Here is a 20,518-nt window from a genome sequence, read left to right on the forward strand (position 1 = left end):
AAATATCAAAGAATCAATTTGATTTTAAAAATTGAAGTTAAATTAATTTTCATTTCTATAACTATAGTTCACTGAGTTCACTGAACTTTAAGAAATTTTGAGCTGTATGAAGATTTGCACACAATAAAAAAATCTCAAGCATTTAAGAAGCATTTTGTTAAAATAGGTTAACAAAGCACAAATTGCGCACATTTCCATTCATATTTGTAAATTCTGGCACCTTTGCATTGAGCAAGCCGCTGCAGCCGCTCGCCTTTCCATCAGACATAGTGCAGCGGCCAATTAATTTGGTTACTACCTGTGCGCCACTGCGCGGTAGGCGTTGAAATCTATTGGTAAATTCGACAGAAACTTATATGCGCAGCCGATGGTGGTCTTTGGAACTAACCAACCGTAGGGGTTCGCTTGAAGAATCGGAAAAAGGTAATTTTATTGATTTTGATTTTGTATTAAAACAATGGGATGACCAGACCTCCCGGATTACCAAGCGTCCCGGAAAATGTCCTGCGCTAATTAATTTTTTATCAAGGAATTATCTACGAATTATTGTTGAACAAGTGCAAATTAAGGTAATTTTGTATTAACCTATTATAACCCGGGTATACCTAAATTTGGTCCAAATGAGGTGAAACTGTGTAATCCACTATATTATGGCTCGAATGTGTCGGGAAACTCATCGTCATTTGAAATGGTTTCAAGGCCAAAATATCGCAGGTTTTATATTTCATACGCTCAGTTTCAAACAAGCAAATTACAAAGTAGTTTACATATTTCTTAACGAATTTCGTGATAGACTTTACATATAAATACCATTTTACATTTCAGAATGCAAACTTTTCCATGAGTTTTGGAGACAAAGTTTTTTTTTGCCATTTTTTCAACTTCACCATTTGTCACAACTGTGCACTGTTGAAAATCCAGATGAAATATCAAAAACTGACAGATTATTTCACACACACATCAGATTGATGTCTAATCTCTCTTGTAGTGACATATTAACAATGCTACCTATTGAAATTCAGCAGTAAACAGGTTTTGAAGACGAGGTATGATATATCATACGCTAGGACATAATGGGTTAATCTACTTCTTTAAAATTTGTTATATACCACTGGACCAATTTAGCAAGTAATCCATTCAATATATCTCGTAGTCGTCAGCATAGATTTGGACTAGCTAGAGCTGTTTCAAGCAGTCGTCTCCATTCCATTCGATCTTGGGCCACACGTCGCCAATTTCTTAAGGTACCGCCAGAGTGCAAGCGACATGCGACGCGACGCGACATTTCTTGCTGTAGTTATACGCGCAGCCCTTTTTCGCCCGAAGTAGGACTGTGCATTTAGCAAGATGAGAGCGAAGTCGTGTCGCGTTTACTCTGTACTATCGCTTGCACTCTGGCGGTACCCTTAGGCGTTACGACACGTCCAGCCTACCGATAATACGGTAGGAATAAGTAGTGCTTGTAGCTCTAATCAGTGCCTGTAGCTCGTAATTCATATACCTCCTGCAATTTTCGCTTTCAGTGGATACTTCACCAAATACCGTTCGTGGCACCTTTCGCTCGAACATGACAAAATCGCGTATGTCTCCCGTCAGCAGCGCCACAGCTTCAAGTCCATAAAGAACTACTAATAATGGTTTTGTGAATCGTCAGTTTTGTACGGTGCCGTATGCTTCTAGAATAGAGCCGATTAGCCATTTGAATGCGTCGCAGGATTTCCTCACTAGTGCTGTTGTCCGCGGTCACGAGCGATCCCGTTTGGGGAACAGGGCTTCCAGAACCTGACTCATGGCAAGTATCAATCTTGTCCACGCTTGTACCCTGATGACGCGTACCGCGCTTTCATGATTCGCTCCCTGCTTCTATTTCTCCATCCACGGAATGCACGCCAAAAAGTATGATGGAAACCCTTAATCCGTCCGTTACAGTCGAGCATCGTTGTTCCGTCGATTATGTAATCAGTCGCTGCCATCAGAACCGTTCCGTTCCTGTGATCGGTACCGGTGAGGGGGGTTTTCAACTTGATTTCCTGGCAAGTACCGATTTTATAGTCCTTCCTCGCTTCCTGAGGTTCTCTCCATCCGTAGCAATGGCTTCTGCAGCGACATAACTCGTCATCGAGGCGTCGATATTCCATAATACGATATAATCGTTTTAACTGAAACCTGGCTTGACGAACGAGCCTCTTCCACACAAATCTTCGGGTCGAACTACGAAGTGTTCCGTTGTGACCGAATTGCGCACAACAGCCGAAAATCAACGGGCGTTTTAGTAGCAGTTTATCGCCAACTCTTAGAACACAACGATTGGTTACCTGTTGATCAAGTTTGGGTAACTATAAAATTATCCGATCGTTCTTTATACCTGTGCGTCATCTATTTCCCACTGGATCGAGTAAGAGACGCCGTGATCCTCAAGGCTCATATGGCATCGGTCTCCGTAATTTCCTCGACAGCCTCCGTCTCTGACGATTTGCTAATTTTGGGTGATTTCAATCTTCCCGGGATTAATTTTTGTGAACGCGGCAACGGTTGTCTGTTCGTCGACTTCAGTTTTGTAACTCCTCCTGCGATCACCACCGAGTTGTTCGACCGGCTATAGTTCAGCCACTGTGCCGGAAATTAACAAAACCGCCAATGAAAACGGACGCTGCTTGGATCTCTGCTTCGCTAGTGTTCAGTTCGCAAGCTCCAGAATGTATGTTGACGGCAGCTGCACGATGTTCTCCATCATCCACTGCTATTACTTACGATTCAACGTCCTTTACGATTTCAACCGTGCCGATTTTGATGCGATCCAAAGTCTATTAAACAGTATCGACTGGAACGCAGCCTTGGAAGAGAATAACGTAAATACTGCCGCCGCTTTGACTTTATCGCATATTTTAAATTACATCATTGACCGTCACGTGCCTAAAAAGGCGATACGCATAGAGCCGCACCTGCCTTGATGGATAAACGCTACGCTACGTCGCGTTAAATCCGAAAGAAAGGCTACCTTGAGGAGGTATTCAAGGTATATAACCCAGTCACTGCGAAACCACTATCAGACTCTCAACAAACGGTACAAAACGTTTAGCCGACACTGCTTCCGCAAATATTAAACAACGTTGAGCGTAGACTGAAGCGTAACCCCAAGTTGTTCTGGAAATATGTTAGTGTTCAACGGAAAGACGACGGTCTTTCATCAGCCCCAGAAACGACACTGCGACTAAATTGGACATGGTTTGCCAACGGTTCCAGTGGACTGGATGGTGTACCTTCAATCTTTCTAAAGAACTGCATCGATGCCTTGGCTGCTCCAATCCGACGTCTATTCAACTCCACGATTAGCTCAGGCATCTGCTTGGAAATCCGCTTACATGTTTCCAGTACATAAGAAGGGGAACAAAAGAACCATAGGCAACTACAGAGGGATCCCTGCCTCATGTGCATTATCGAAACTCTTCGATCTTTTACCGTTGTGATCGCGTCATTTTCCTCGTTCGTCCAATAATACATCGCTGACGAGCAACACGGATTCACACAGACCCACACTCTAGAGTGTGGGTTAGAGTCCCACTCGATAATTAAACTACGCAATATATTTTTGGCCCCACATCGAAGTTTCGGTGCGCTTGGTGACCACCACAGAATGGTTCTGGACCATAAATTCCGTAGATGAGGCCTACGATATCGACTTTTTTCCGCTCCGCAATGCCTAGGAACCCAGTAAAGATTGACTTGATTCTTTTCCGTCAGTTGCGTCAGCGAGAGAATACACTCCCATACTAGCTTTGTATTACAAATACAAGCTTTAAGGGGGCATAGTACTTTTTACACCATATTTTTTGCCTTATTTCAAATATTTTTTTCCCGATAACGCGAAAAGCGAATCGATTCGGGTTTCTTGCATTCTAAACATTGCACTTTATACTAATATTTACAATTTTGTTTGGATATGTAAACCTCTTTCCGTCTCCCCTACGGCTCCTTGAACATGATCATTCGAAAAAAACATGATTTGCGGTACCATGGATTGGTGCTGGGGGGCTTATCCGAATTGAAAAATTCCAAAACGACATGGAAGTATATTAAATTATCTCGTGTTTGACCCATCCTTTTTTTGCAATTCGAGCGCATAGCAAAATGGCGAACATTCAAACCGAAAAGTAAGGTTTTTAGTCGAAAAATTGACTTTACACATTTCTAAAAAATACAAAAATTGTAATATCGAAAAAAGGATGGGTCAAACACTAGATAATTTTGTTGGCTTTGAAACAAAAAAAGAATCATGAGAATTGCTTGAGCCGTTCTTGAGATATTTATGGTACCGACTTTCAAAACCTGGTTTAGAGAAAAACGACGATGAAGTCTTTATTCGCTGTGTAATCGCTCCAGACATGCGCGGTAGCTATTTAGCTGTAACTTTGTCAATTTTTGGAATTCATCGAAATGACTTAAAACACATATAGTCAAAATGTTAATCTTTCGAAATAATCAATAAAAAATTTCGATTTTTTTAAGTTGAAAAAGTACTATGCCCCCTTAAGTGCTTTAAGTACTGCTTGACTGTCAAAAAAATAAATATGTTAGCATATTTATAATTTTTAACTAGGCAGATACGTGTTCATTCGTAGGTTGCGTATATTCTAGCCTGGAACGCTGTGGGCCAGTGTCTCATTGGTATTGATATATTTATTCCTGGACCTGTGATGCCTGCTCCAGTAGAGTTACTCATTTTTGACCCATCTGTATAGAAGACGACAGAGCCCTTCTAGTGGATATTCGGACTTCCTTGGTATCAAGTACCCCGTCCGGTTTCTATGATTTTGAAAGGTTTTACGAAGTTTGTCTTTGTTTCCATCCAATCTTCGTTGTTAGGTACCACAGAACTCCGTATACAGCCACCTTTTTCGCTCATTTCACTTCGGCCATGGTGTTCCATGACGAGTTTACGGTTCGAGTTGTTTCAGCCAATCTTCGCGTTTCTCTTGCGCAGAGAACTGGATTGCAACAGTAAGGCTTCAAACACGTGTTCTAAATTTGGCCACGATTATTCTTTGATTTAATGGTTCCTATACCTCATCAGAGTCACATGTGCCCCTGGGCTTAATAGGAATCCAGCTCCTCTCTCTCCCGAGTAGCATTTTCACCTTGTATGCCAGAGTAGAGCAAGACTTGCTCGATCGATGCCTTGTGTTTGCAGGTATCCAGTCAACGGACCTCGCTCAGCCCCAGGATTTCAAACTTAAGGCGGCTAGCTTTCCTTGAAGTTGACTTAACTTGACTGGCCTGATGGGCAGTATATTCCATGTCCGTGTTTTAATGCCAATTGTCAATTCAATGTTCTTTTTTCATTTTCCGTGACTTAATACCGTGAGAAAATGGTAAATTTTGAAAAATCTTATCAAATGCGTTAATTTGTAAAATAAACTCAAACGCGAAAATTTCATACATTTTGACCAAAAATTCATTTCTTCGAAATAAAATCAAATTTCTTTATTATCTTTCCATGGATTACGTAAAACAATGTATTTAAAATTTGGTTTCTCCTTCAGCACCCATTTCAAGCACATGAATCTCACCCGAACAGACAAGGAGTGATAAAAATGTTTTGCATACAGAAAAAAATAGTTACTTTTACTACTTAAAATACACACACCCATAAATCATAATCCCTTTCAATGGCGGAAAACCAACAGCGGCTAATGATCTACTGTGCGCTGTGACAATGATTTACTGTTTTATCGTTATCATTAGCTAAGTTGCAACTTGAGTCTGAGTCTGAGCCGATGATGGGCAGTTTCAAGGTGTGCAATTATGGAACATTTCCCGACTTTTGTTAGTTCCGCGACTTTTTTTTTGTTCGCTAGAGTTAAACTGTTCCCAGGGGGCGAATCGGTGTACTATGTAAATCCGACCCAACCCAGGGGATGGACCAGTTCAATCTCCTCATCCAGCATGACCACCAGCAGCAGTGAATCGACCGGTGCCCTATTACCGGTTTATCTTAATGAAACCTTGATACGCAGGGCACTCGAGCATGGCCTCGAATATCCCCGACGAGTGGCGGTTAAAGTCGATAAGTTTATCATAAGAAGTGCTACTACGGCGGGTGATAACTATCTGAGTGATGTGTTCCGGATGTGGGCAAGCTACAAGCGTCTGCCGCCGGGCGGGCAAGTGGAAGAAATTTCCCTGATCGTTAAGTGCATGCCTGACAAGGGACATCGAGGGTCCGTTATTGAGCTGCTGAATGCATTCGACAAGGAGGTCAATATGTTTCGAACGGTTGTTCCCGAGCTGTCCGCAATGGTGGATAATGAAATGTTTGCAGCAAAGTGCGAATCAAAAATTTGGTTATGGATTTTATGTTAAACCCGTTATTTTTTTCTTAACACTAGATTGTATTACGCCACAACCGATCCGATTCGAATGATAGTTTTTCAGGACCTAAATGCGGCGGGATTTACCATGGCGGATCGCACCGGTGGAGGGCTCGATTATGACCATTGTGCGGTAATAATGCGAAAAATTGCAAAGTTCCATGCATCGTCGATGCTGTTGGCCGCTAGTAGCGCATCGAGGCGCCGAGAGCTGGAACAGCAATTTGAGTATGGCTTCATGAACCCTCACGTGGCCGATGACAGCAACACAGTTCTGGACATTTTTGCCAGTGGATTTGATACTCTAATCGAATGTGCCGAAAAATGGCCAGAATTCGATCGGAACATTTTGGAAAAACTGAAATCGATGAGACCTCGGTACAGAGAACGTGTGGTCGCTTGTTTGAATCAGAAGTTTTCCGATGGTTACAAGGTAATCAATCACGGTGATTTGTGGATTAACAACATACTGTTCCGGTATAACTCCGATGGCCGACCGGAGGATGCCGTCTTCGTAGACTACCAGCTGAGTTTCTACACCAGTCCAGGAATTGATTTAAACTACTCGCTTATGAACTGTCCCACGTACGAAGTGCGGGAGAATCAACGTGACAACTTAATCAAGGAATATCACACGAGCCTCGTGCAAGCATTGAAGGGCCACCACGGGCAAATTCCTTCTCTCGCCGATGTGCAAATGGAGATCAAAAGGATGAGTTATTTTAGTACGTACTCTTTTCATCGATCACATGTTTGCTCGTTCGCAAGTTTATGATTTTGGTTTTCTCGCAGGTCTTGCGGCAGCTATCTCAATTCTACCGATAGTAACAATGGAAGCCGCCTCCGATTTGGACGTCAGCATCGATGCTATGGTTGACGAGAGCAAAGCCGAACGGTTGCGGCAATTTCAGTACAACGGACCTCGTTACCGGAAAGCCATTACCAGGTTGATGACTCTGTTCGATAGTGAAGGTTTACTGGACTAGTAGGGACAAATATTTTCATTCTAAGCTATTTATTTGGTGCTGGACTTTGCGGCAGAAATTATGGTACGAACTTTGTTGTAATTTTAGTTTGTCACATTTATTTACTATGCTTGGATCATAATTGAAACAAATTAGAAGAAAGTGATTCAGGTTCTTCTGGTTACCAATTGAAATGTACGAAAAACCGCACCCGTTGTCACTAGTTTACAGCTATCCAGCCAATTGTGGATGATTTGACAAAAAAGTTAAACTGATCGCTGGCCGGCATGACAGTATAATTATACCTCAATAGAATTGTTTTATTGTATGAGAACGAGATATCATTAGAGGTTTTGTATGCTTACTTACTCTTAATGGTGGCTATTTGCGGCTTTGATATTCAGATGAAAAGATGATTAATTGTATTTTATGCGAATGTCTATATGCGATCATACTCTAATGCCCAGTGATTTGTTTCGTTATTGCGATGGACAGAATTTAAAAAACGGAATGATAATTTACTGTTTATTTTTGCCGGGAAAATAAAATGAATAACCATCCTAAATGAGTCATCAGTACCCATTACGTCCATTCGCCTCTGCCACAGATTACAGATTGTAACCACAAAGCTCACTATCAAGCAAATTCTAAAGGCAATGTTGGTCTAATAGCTTCCACTACCCCCGTAAATTTCTGAAACCAAAGTTTTGTTAATGACCGTTGTTTGTTTTTGTACCCAAGGAACAATCAACCAGCGCTAAACAAATTTGTTCAAATACTAATTATACAACTCGTGATTCATGAGCCTGTGCCACATTTCTTTTTATTTATTTATTGATTAACTGATTGATAGGCTTCGCCCGTTATCATCATTAAAACTAATTATTTATCACATAAAATTTACATAAAACAATCTAAAACTACACTTAATTTGCTGCTTTGTCATTTGAACATTAACAATATCTCGATAATTATTAAATATGGACATCATTCTATATACTGGTTCGTTTCTAGCATAGTTTTGGACTCTATTTGTCAATTGGAAAGGCCTAACCCGCCTCAACGAAGAACGTCCATCGTACACGGTTATCTGACTCAACAGATATGGCGAGTTATAACTGCCGCTGAGTAAATCCTTTAGGAAAAGAGCATCTGTGGTACGTCGTCTGCTCTCTAAGCTTTCCGTTCCAATAAACATGCATAACGACTTGTAATCGGGCATATCTCCAGACCATCTTAAATTCCGCAGGGCATAGCGTATAATTTTTTTCTGAATTCGTTCGACTCGTTTCTTATGCACTTCATAGCAGGGTTGCCACATTATGCTCGCGTGTTCAATACCACTGCGTACTAAGGAATTGTATAGAGTAATATGATAGTATACGGGTCATTCAGATCGCCACTAAGGCGTTTGATTAAACCGAACAGTGAATTTGCCTTTGCTACTATCTTTTCCACATGACGAACAAAGTTGAGCTCATTATCTATTTCCACTCCAAGGTCACATACACAATCCTTTCTAGGAATTACGTCACCTTCTATTAGATACTCAGACAACAATTTGTTTGGTTTTCGAGTGAACGAAACCACGCTGCACTTCGTTGTATTCACTCTGAGACCAAACATTTCGCAAAAGCCGACGAACCGATCGACGCTATCTTGAAGTATGCGACAATCATTCATGCATTTTACTGGGAGAAAAATCTTAACATCGTCGGCATAAATTAGGATGTAAACAGCGGGAAGTAGTTCCGGAAGCTCGTTCATGATAGTTACGAAAAGTAAAGGTCCAAGATGGCTCCCTTGGGGTACACCAGACCAAACGGGACATTGATTTGCTTTTATCAATCTTGACATATTGCGATCGATTTCTTAAATAATCGTCTATCCACTGCAGATTCATTCCGCCTATTCCATATTTTGGTAACACAGCTGTAATCGCATCTATATTAATTACACCAAACGCCTTCGACATATCCGTGTAGATTGTATCCACTTCATAACCATTCATCATCCATTGCGCAGTTCTCGACACAAATTCTGCCAAATTCGTTACCGTTGAGCGTTTTTTAAGGAAACCATGTTGAAAACTTGAAATTTTTGGTTCAATTATAAGATACAATTGCTCATATACCAGAGATTCAAACATTTTAGGTATGGCCGAGAGAATGGCAATTCCTCTATAGTTCTCAACCGGCAGCTACGAAACCTTTTTTGTGAATTGGTATAATGTGCAAGATCTTCCATAACTTTGGGAATGAAACTGTTGCTAATGAGGCACTGAATAGGCTGTGTAGTGGAGCTAATAAACCATCTACACAACTTCTCAACAAAGCATTCGGAATTCCGTCAGACCCACTGGATTTAGAAGTATCTAAAGACAAAATTGCATTACGAATGTCTGTCGACGATAGTTCGAATATAGCTGGTGTTGGATCTGATAACGGAGATTCAGTGTATCCTGACCTTGGATTGGGGTTAAACACATTTTTAAAGAACTCAGAGAACAGCTCAGATGCTTCGGATGCATTTCCGGCATTTTTGTCTTTATACGCAACATTTATCGGCAGTCCTTTGTCCTGGCGCTTCGAATTAACATAAGTCCAAAAGGTCTTCGGGTTGAGCTGAATGTCCCTCTGCAACCTGTCCATGTATAGTTTATGTTGTGCTCTATTCCTGAATTTAAAAGCATCACGAACTTGCCTATATGCCAATTCGTCGGAAGATAGCCTGCTTTTTCTGAATTTATTATACAGCTTTTTCTTCCTTTTTAATAGCGATATTGTTTCACCGTCAAACCATGCGGGATAATTGGTTGCTAACTCACGTTTACCAATTATTGCGCAATGTCGGGATAGAACTTTATATACTGCATGGTAAAATGCTGTTACGTTGAAATCCAGTGCCGTTTCTACCAGAAAATAATTATTGTCCACACGGTCAAACGCTTCAAAACGACTAACAAAATTAATCATTTCATCAGTTACCGGTTTCATTAGAGCAGCATCAAATACGTCAGGGGAAATGAAAACATTTTGCCAGTCGATATGCGAAAGCTCGTCAGAAATTGCGGCAAAATTAGCGTGTCGTAAATTTAAACTAATTTTTGTGTCATCCTGTTCTCGAGTGGTATTGCTTCGATATGTTGCAATGTTGATAACAATTGACATTGCGTTACCTTAATCCTGGCTTGAAATTTTTGGTCATCTAAAATAGGTATTAACAAGCTTTTCGAAAAGTAAAACTATACAGCTCATGCAACAATATTTCTTCTACGTTCTGAGATAGAGATATCCAATTAAACTTGGATCACTTCTCCACAGATGTAAAAGCTCAATTGAAGATGGAATTTGTCCTGATTCTCCGTTTTGCATCTGTAAAGGCTCGCGCAGAATTGGTACTTTAACGTAGCGGTTGTATAAATCTGACATAAGTTTCACTCATACAATTTAACAGATTATCTGTCAGATCCACGCAAGACGCACGCGCTACCATATGGTACCAATTCTTAGCGGACCTTAAGAATCCCATTTAAAAGGTATCCCACATCAAATTGCATTACGGATAAAACGCTGTAGAAAATTACCCAAAGAGTATTTTCTCTTGAAAATTTGGGTAGAAGTAATCGGGACATCGGAAAACAACTCGGAATCGTGCAGTGAACGATGAAAGGTGTGATTAAACATTACTACGAAACTCTAAGCATCGAACGGAAGACCCGGGTGTAACACCCGGATGCTGATGAAGCTTCATTGTCTCATCATGGATGATGAGACTTACGTCAAGGCAGCTTCTGGGGCTAATGTTCTTCACCGCCCAGCACAAGCTTGATGTTCCGGAGGAAGTAAGGTAGCAGAAACTTTCAAAGTTTGCCAAGAAATACATGATTGGGTAAGCGATCTGCTCATGTGGCAAGCGAAGTGCGCCGTTCGTGACTACCGGGAATGTAAACGGGCAGATCTACCTCAAGGAGTATCTACAGAAGCGTCTGCTTGCTCTGTTGAAGCAACACGAGGCCCCTACGATCTTCTGGATCTCCGGATATAACTTCGTGCCACTATTCAAAGGATGTCCTGAAGTCTTACAACGGGATCACTTTCGTACCCAAGGACATGAACCCGCCCAACGCACCGGAACTAAGGCCCATCGAAAAATACTGGGATATTAGGAAGCAGGCACTACGGAAGCATCGCAAGGAAGTCAAATCTGAGGAAGACATAAAGAAAAAGTGGGTTTCCGCACAGAAGAAGCTGCAGTCAGATGTTGTACAGAATCTTGTGAGTGGAGTTTAGCTTAAGGTGCGAGCGTACGGTTATGGTATTAAAGTTGAATAAAGTAAGTATGCCAAAAGCTTACCAATGGGTTATATTTTATTGTCTGAAAGTTTGAAAAGGATCAGTTAACTAGGTAATTTTCTACAGCGTATTTTCGTGATGCAATTTGATGTAGGACACCCTCTACGATTTAAAATGTTGAAAGGATCTCACTGCATTTTCCACCATAGCTCTAGTGAAAACCATCCCGGCAACTTTGGGTGCAATCTCTTTTGTTCGCTCAAATCCTGAAGAGTTTGCTTGAGAACATCTAATGTCACAATCAAAATCCGAAATTGGAAAAAAAAAATATGGACAGAGGACGTCTTTTGTTCCACCAGAGAGCATTCCTAGTAGAAGTAACCCTTTTAAATGGGCAATTACTATTGTATGCGGAGACTATCGTTTCCTTCAACACCTTCGATACCGACTCAAGTACGAGATACTGCGCGCCCTCAAGTCGACCCACACTTACAGCCTACAGATAATCGCAACATGCCTGACTACATCATCGTTGATGACAGCAGTGGTCCAAATACCAACGCAGCGGCAACCGAGAGGTCATCCGACGAAGGCGACCCGCTTGCTCCAGTCACTGTAGTTCAGCATCCAATCTTGGCTGGTCGTCAAACATCGTCAAGCCCACCAGCCACTAGCAGACAGTTTATTCTACTAAAACGTCAGAGGTTTACGTACGAAGATTGATGACCTGTTCGTCGCGGTATCTGATGCTGAGCATAATGTTATCATCCTGACTGAAACCTGGCTGAATGACGAAATCACATCACTTCAATTGTTTGGACCAATGTATAGTGTTTACCGCAACGATCGGGATCCCTCTGGTAGTGGAAAAAAACGTGGCGGAGGTGTCCTCATCGCTGTGTCAAATAAGCTGTCCTCAAAACAAAAAACCGGCGTTAGCTTTGAACTCGAGCAATTGTGGGTGAACATTAATTATTGTGATACAAATATCTGTGTAGGTGTTGTATACCTACCACCAGACTTCTCTTCTGACGCTAGCGTAATCCAGAAACACATCGATTCTGCACTTCTCGTTACAAGCTCGTTAGACCACAACGCAGTCCATCTACTATTTGGTGACTACAATCAACCTGGCCTTGTTTGGAAAAGTACACCGATTGGTCACGCGATTCCCGATCCCGCTGAATCATCCTTCCCAAGATCGAGCATAACAATGCTTGACGGCATGTCCTTGCTGAACTTGCTTCAGCTCTCTACAGTCAGAAATTATCGTGATCGAACACTGGATCTTGTTTTCGTAAACGCAGAAGCCTCGTCGTACTGTAATTGCTTTGAAGCATACGAACCACTTGTTGATATTGACCCGCAACATCCACCGCTATTAGTATCCCTGGCATGTCCTCACCAGGTAGATTTTGAGGAGTCACACAATGTGAGAGAATTCAACTTCTCCAAAACTGATTTCGCTGGGCTTCAAGAATCCCTCTCAGCTATTGACTGGAACAATCTGCTAAACGGTGCAATCGATATTAACACGGCAGTGGATGTTTTCTCGAACACTTTAACACAGCATTTTAGATCATTTGTGCCTTCACCTCGTCCCCGGCCGAAACCTCCTTGGTCGAATAGTCATCTACGGGAACTGAAGCGACTGAGAGCAACAGCACTTCGCAATTACACTAATCGACGCGGTTCCCTAACAAAGCGGGAATTCGTTCTTGCCAGTAATAATTACAGAACTTACAATCGACTTCTCTACTCAAGATACACATTACGTACGCAATCGAATCTAACGCGAAACCCGAAACGCTTCTGGTGTTTTATAAATGAGAAGCGTAAACAAAATGGGCTTCCCCGCAGCATGTTTCTGGCAGACGAAACTTCAAGTACATCAAGTGCTACCTGTAACCTATTTGCTAAGCACTTCTCGAGTGTGTTCTCAACAGTGATACCTAATCTGACTCAAATCGAGCATGCCATCCGTGATGTACCAAGCGACGTGTTCAACATCGCAAATATCAGTTTTTCGGACGAAGACATTCTTAATGCACTGAAGAAGTTAAAGTCCTCAACGTCAGTAGGACCAGACGGAATCCCCTTGATTGTGTTAAAAAAATGTGCAACTGCCTTATGTGTTCCGCTAAAGTTAATCTTCAATCAATCGCTATCTCAGGCGATATTCCCATCGCGCTGGAAAAAATCTATTATGTTCCCCATCTTTAAAAAAGGCGATAAACAAAACGTGGCAAACTATCGTGGAATTACATCCCTCTGCGCAGGTTCCAAGCTGCTTGAAATCTTAGTTGGTGGCATCATATTACGGGAGGGAAAATCCTACATTTCGACGGATCAACATGGTTTCTTCCCAGGCAGATCGACAACAACAAACTTAGCACAGTTTACTTCCCATTGCATTAAGGGTATGGAAGGAGGAGCCCAAGTCGACACCGTGTATACTGATATTAAGGCGGCATTTGATCGCGTTGATCACTCTATCTTATTGGCAAAAATTGAACGCCTTGGGGTGTCGCCCAACATGGTAGAATGGTTCAAATCATACCTTGTTGGTCGAACTCTTTCTGTAAAAATAGGAAGTCATGAATCGCAATGTTTCACAAACTGCTCGGGCGTACCTCAAGGGAGTAACCTGGGGCCATTACTTTTTTCATTATTCTTCAACGACGTCTGCCAAGTTATACCTTCAGGCCGATTTCTAATCTATGCCGACGACCTCAAGCTCTTCCTTATAGTACGTTCGACAGCAGATTGCATTGAACTACAGCAGCATTTGAATGATTTTCATGATTGGTGTTCCCGAAACCTCCTGGTCTTGAGTGTATCTAAGTGCTCTGTGATCTCTTTTTCACGTAGGAAAAACTTTATTCTTTGGAATTATACTCATTCTGAAGAGCAACTCAACAGAGTAACAGTAATAAAAGATCTTGGGGTACTATTGGACACACAAATGTCTTTTAGAAACCATTACTCGCATATTATAGCACAGGCGAACAGAAATTTGGGATTTATCGTAAGAATTGCCAAAGATTTTAATGATCCATACTGCTTACGAGCATTGTATTTCTGCCTTGTTCGTTCTCTATTGGAATCCTCAGCTATTATATGGAGCCCATACGCGGCTTCTTGGTCAAACAGAATCGAAGCAGTTCAATCAAGGTTCCTGCGCTATGCTCTAAGACGTTTGCCTTGGCAGAACCCAGCAGAGTTACCACCATACATTGATCGTTGCCGCTTGCTCGACATGAATACGCTGGTCAGAAGAAGGGACATTTCCAGAGCAGTTTTTGTTGGAAAGCTGCTACTAGGGGAAATCGATTCGCCTTTCATCCTATCTAATATCAATATCAATATTCCGCCTAGAAGCCTAAGAACATGGGACTTTCTAAGACTGCAATACCAGCGTACTCAATACGGCCAAAACGAACCCACAAGGGCGATGAGTGATATTTTTAATAAATGCTATGTTCACTTTGATTTTTGCATGTCCAGTGTTAGTTTTAAGACAAGACTACAAGGAGTATTTTAATATGTATGACGCCTACTAGAAATTTGATTAGTTATTAAGAAGTGTATGATTTTTGTGTATTTGTATGTAAATAGTGTAAAAACGACTTTTATAGAATTTGTAAATACTGAAAATAATCAAAAGATGATGGGGTTTTTATGCCTCTTTGAGAATGGCGTATGTTAGACTATCTCAAAGGGGCTTTTCCCCATCCAATCCAAGTAAATTTCATGGAGGCCCAAGAGGCCAGATGGAAAATAACAAATAAACAAGTTGTTGAATCGATCTAATTCTTGTAGTGCGGTTCTTCGATGCAAGTTCAATCGCATACTGATCTCAGTTGGTTTTCCTTGGATATCGGTAGGCAACCTGTAACACTAGGCTCCCCACCCATTCAACCCAACCCAATGCCTGATGGAATTTATAAATGTTGGTTCATTGCCCTTATTAGCAATGTCGATTTTGTTTGACGAGAGAAATTTTAAAAGACACTCACCTAGATTGTTGATATTGGTGCTACTCCACAAGGTATGATAAGCGTTGATGATAACGTCAAATACTGCAGTATTTGACGAACGTCGCAACTTCTTGAGTAGGAATCGCAGGAATGTCACCAGGAATGTAGGCCGATGCTACGATGATATCGGATTTTTTTCTGGCGGTTGGAACCTCGTCTCGTTTGATGAACTCTGTGATAGGAAAGCAATTAATGTTTGCGTTGACTACAATGCTTGTCATCATAGAATAACATACCTGTGCTTGTTTGAATACCTTATATTCTTCCTTTTTAGACCCAAGGTTCTTGAATCAGGGCCAGGTTCAAAGTGTCTTTGTTCAACCTCCTTGAATGTACGCCCGATGCTGCGTTCGCATGATGGAGGTTTATCTGCAAAACCCTAGTGTTCTGCACTTTTTTTTTGGGAATTTTCCGCTCGCAGGCATTTGGGAGGGACGGAATCCCCGGAGGTTTAGGCCTCATGGAGACCACAGTTTTCTCAGTACCTCAGTTTGCTTTGGATCTGTGGGGAGCTGGCTTCGCGTGGTCTCGTCTTTCTGACGAATCTTACGTTAGTGTTCTGGGCTACTTGTGCCACTATTTTGGTACATTATGGTCCTGGCTTGTGATTTGACGTTGCCTCGGATGTCTGATTTACTCTCCTCAACTAAGTTGTTCCAAAACGAAATTTAACGGTAAAGTTTCTGCTAGCGAGCTGACGTATGGAAGCTAATAGGAAGCCACAGCATTGGTTTGTTTACACATAACCAAGGCAACGCTCATGGATATGAAGTGATCCCAACCTAAATAATTGAGCTTGAAATTGACTCGTCGTCGTCGTCAGCAGCCTATTTTCCAGTCGCCTTAGAAATCACTTTCGACATGGTCGTGCCGTTCTTGCACGTTGGGCCCCCCAATTCCTGGTGCCGGTGGCGTTGTTGAAGAGAACTGTTTTTGTCGCAATGTCGTCCGACATCCTTATAACGCGTCCGGCTCATCGTACTCGACCGACTTACACCAGGTGTACGATGGAAATCTCTCCAGACAGTGCCTGTAGCTTGTGATGCAGACGTTTCCGCCACTCTGCGTTTTCAATTTGTACTCCTTCAAATATCGTCCGCAGTATCTTCCGCTCGAACATAGCAAGGGTGCGCAGTGTTGCGAAGCCCACACTCGTGTAGTCTAATTTTCGCACACACGCGTACTCATTCTAACGAACACGCCAGCATAAGCATCCTCTTAAAACTCCTGCTTTTATTTCTTCATGCACTGCAGCGAGTCTTTGCGAGTGTGTATTTAGCTAACAGCTACAGTCGTCGCTCATCGTTCGTCGTTGCAGCTCGATCTGCTGATACCGATTACTCACGACGGCTCGTACTCCCGCCCGTGAGTAGAATCGAGGGCGAAGATGAAGAAGAAAAAGTAATGCAAAATTTTTATCCCAGTGCGCTACCAGTCTCGGGAGCAGCTGATTCCCTGCGAGTTTTTTGACTCGGCAATAAGCTATGCAGGAAGATGATGTGAGGATGTGCTTGCGCGAGTGTATGGGTAGCAGAATGTCTGTACACAGCACCGGCGGCTGTTTCTTTTACGCCTGCGTGTGCGACGTAAGCGTTAAATGCTATGTGTCTCATACTCTTTCGCGTGTGAGTAGGCATGGTTGACTTCTCGCTCGTTTCGCAACATTGAGGGCGCGTATGTTCTCTGTGTGCAGTGTCACAGTTTCGAGTCCATAAAGAACTACCGGTCTAAGAATTTTGTACCTTGCTAGGCGGCATATGCTTCATGATCGTAGTATTTTGCGAAGGGCAAAGTAGGCCCGATTTCCGGCTTGAACGCGCCACTGAATCTGTTTACGAGTTTGGTTATCCGCGACCACTAACGATCCCAAATACACGAGCTCATCTACCACTTTCAGTTCATCGCCGTCAACGGTGACCGTCCATGAGAAACGCGCGTTTCTTTCCTTTGAGCCTCTTCCTTTCATATATTTGGTCTTCGACGCATTTATTTTGAGCCCACTCGTTCTAAATTCCGCTGTTAGTCTGGCGTAGATAGCCTCCGCCGCCGTCGCAAAGTTCCTGGCTGTGGCGAATCACATCACTCGATCCAATGTAGCGCTGATCAGTCACGACAGTTTATTCGGGGAACCGCTGACTTAGCTGATCTCGATCGACTGTATCGTATGCTGCTTTGAAATCAATAAACATGTGATGCGTGGGCACATTGTACTTTCAACATTTCTGCAAGATCTGTTGGTTGGTGAAAATTTGGTTCATAGTAGCTCGAGCCCTCATGAAGCCCGCCCAGTCTTTCCCTACGAAACCTCGTGCTATCGGTGACAGTCGGCGTGACAGGATCTGAGTACCTTGTAAGCAACATTCTACAGCGTTATGTTGCAGCAGTCGAGTCGTTCATCCTTTTTGTAGATGGGACAAACCACTCCTTCCTGCCATTCCTCCGGTAGCTTCTCCTATTCCCAAATCTTGGTAATAACCCGCTGTGGAGCATTGCCGACTCTACGCCGAATACAATCCGCCAATTCGCTAACAGTTTCGTTCGCCCTCGACAGCGCACATCCATCGGGTGCGGGGTCTGCCCCGAAGTCTGTGGTCTCTTCCTGGTTCTCAGCTGAAAATAGTTAAACCGACAAAATTCACAATGCATAGCCAGTTTTATTGCGGTATCCGCACATAATTGGAATAAGAAAACAACACACGCGGAAAAGTGTCATCATAATTTAAAGGCGAACCCCAGGGTACAAAAATATGAAAATTATTATGACAGTTTGACAATAGGCTTACCGGCAATAAACTTAAGAGGATAGATAGCGCCATTTGTTTCTTTATTATAATCGTGTCGTATACAATTGAATGGTTCACGTCCACAGGGATGCACCGTTCACTGTTTAAAAATACTGTTGAAAACAAAACATTAAACTTTATCGTCACACATCCAACAGTCCTCGCTCGTCGAATCGCTTCAGCATCGGTTTCACTATGGCCTGGAATGTTTTCCCGCTGTACTGTAACTTGCGAGCTTTCGCTGCCAATTCTTCGTCAATGAACGATTCGAAGCTAACCTCGAACGAATCCGTCTTCTCCATCATCACGATGGGAAGTATCGAAACGACCGAAACCAGAGCGAAAAATTCCATCCTCCGGATTTCGTGCTGTACATCGTCTAGGGATGGGATTTTCGGATACCCAACAGATTTTAACGTCTCTGCTAGAGCTTGATAATAGATAGCAACCAGTTCGTCGGATCGATCTCGGGTCGCTAGGTTTGGACAGTTCGCGATGGCATAGTTGAGATCCACACCCGGACTTGAATAGAAGCAAATCTGATAATCAACGAAAACTACATCCTCAACTTTTCCGGATTGTCCGCCGTACTTGAAAAGCATGTTGTTGCACCATAAATCTCCGTGATTCAACACCTTAAAACCGTCGTCGAATTTCTGCGTTAGACATGCTTCAAGTTTTGTTACGTATATCGGTAGTAACTTCTTAAGCTTCGTTAGTATTTTTGGATCAAAATTATCCCAGCTGTTTTCCGCAACTTCAATGAGCGTGGCCAAGCCTTGTTCAAAGATCACATTAATACAGTCGTTTTTCTTCTCAACGGACGGATTAAACATGTTGAAGTGGAAGTACTTGTTCATCAGATCCATGTTGCGTTCGGCGTACGGTATCGACGCGGCATGAAATTTACCGATTTTCTTCATGATCAACGCACAATGATCGAAGTCTAGCCCGGCATGGCGATTGGACATGACGTAGTTCAACGATTTGAGATCGTGGAACATCAGCATGCGTTCCGGAACGCGCGTGGCATAGTAGCATCTGCAAGTGGAAACGAAACAGAGTAGGTTCTTCGTAAGCATAAACCAGAACTTCGGAACTATCTAAGCGTGTACTAAGCAACCTACTTGGCGGCAAAAAATTCATTGTTGGCTAATTTCGATAGCGCCGGAACAACGTTCAGAAACATTTCCGCTTCTTTTTCGTACACGATCATTTCCTCGATTACCGAGCCGCGATGGCCGCTGCTCGGTAAACATTTTACCACCAATGATAGCTGTTGCACGACCGACTCCGTCGGTGAAGTACTGCAAATCGATCAGAATCAGGAAATTACAAAGAAAGCACGATTTTTTTGGCGAATTGTTTCACATTACCGAAATTTAACAAGAATGCGAAATACATCACTCATATAGTTATCGCCGATAGACGCTGCTGGTGAAATGTCCAAACTTTCCACTTTCAAGTTGTTGGTTTGAAACTCGCTAGCAAGCGATTTTCCTATGAGTTCGGCATTCAAATAATCTGGAACGTTAATTTGGCTGGAAACGGACATGATGTTCTGAAAAATGTCGAAAACGATCCGCCTTATCGTACAGTACGTTGCTAACTGGCGCCCTGAGCGTCGCGTGGTTTCTAATACTGCAGTAAGTGTTATTTGCACTGACAATGATGATTAGAAAATATGAATCTTTGAAGCACGCGTGCCGTTCCGTTATCAACTGTAGCTTCCTCGGCACAATAGGTACGCGATGACTATGGAATATGACTGATTGGCGAGCGTAGCGTCGGGAATTGCAATCCGCTTCCCCGGTAAAGTGCACGGTCATGTAGCGAGGCGAGCGAGTATATTTATTTATTAAAAGTGACACTTTTATTGGTCTTTTATCATTCGACCGCTGGAACTGTGCGATACATCGTTTATTGTGACAAAATTGCCAGCAAAATCCGCGAGAATACTCGAAAGACAATTAGGCATTTTTAATTAATGCTTTAAGGAAATTTAAATATTCTTGTCTTTTTTCTACAAACGCAGGCTACGGTTCCTGGACGAGCAGATTAGTACGA

General features: G+C 42.4%; 2 protein-coding genes across 3 annotated transcripts; one reads left to right on the plus strand and one right to left on the minus strand.

Annotated features, from left to right (window-relative positions):
• The first annotated feature begins 4,128 nt into the window (after window positions 1–4,128).
• On the plus strand, window positions 4,129–7,354 carry LOC128746325 (uncharacterized). Its single transcript, XM_053843375.1, has 4 exons — window positions 4,129–4,151; window positions 5,856–6,323; window positions 6,387–7,093; window positions 7,161–7,354. Exons 1-4 carry the CDS (start codon window positions 4,129–4,131, stop codon window positions 7,352–7,354), a joined length of 1,392 nt encoding a protein of 463 aa, XP_053699350.1.
• An 11,155-nt stretch (window positions 7,355–18,509) lies between these two features.
• Window positions 18,510–20,148, minus strand: LOC128746291 (uncharacterized). 2 transcript variants are annotated; one of them, XM_053843349.1, is made up of 4 exons: window positions 20,048–20,148; window positions 19,828–19,975; window positions 19,579–19,758; window positions 18,510–19,492 (listed from the first exon to the last, which is right to left on the minus strand). In XM_053843349.1, exons 2-4 carry the CDS (start codon window positions 19,860–19,862, stop codon window positions 18,595–18,597), a joined length of 1,113 nt encoding a protein of 370 aa, XP_053699324.1. In that variant the 5' UTR covers window positions 19,863–19,975; window positions 20,048–20,148; the 3' UTR covers window positions 18,510–18,594. The 2 variants fall into 2 exon arrangements, with proteins under 2 accessions (XP_053699324.1, XP_053699317.1); XM_053843342.1 differs by lacking the exon at window positions 20,048–20,148 and having other exon boundaries at window positions 19,828–20,014.
• Window positions 20,149–20,518: the final 370 nt, after the last annotated feature.

The sequence above is a fragment of the Sabethes cyaneus genome, chromosome 1 (assembly GCF_943734655.1).
Source record: "Sabethes cyaneus chromosome 1, idSabCyanKW18_F2, whole genome shotgun sequence".
NCBI classification, from domain to species: Eukaryota; Metazoa; Arthropoda; class Insecta; order Diptera; family Culicidae; genus Sabethes; species Sabethes cyaneus.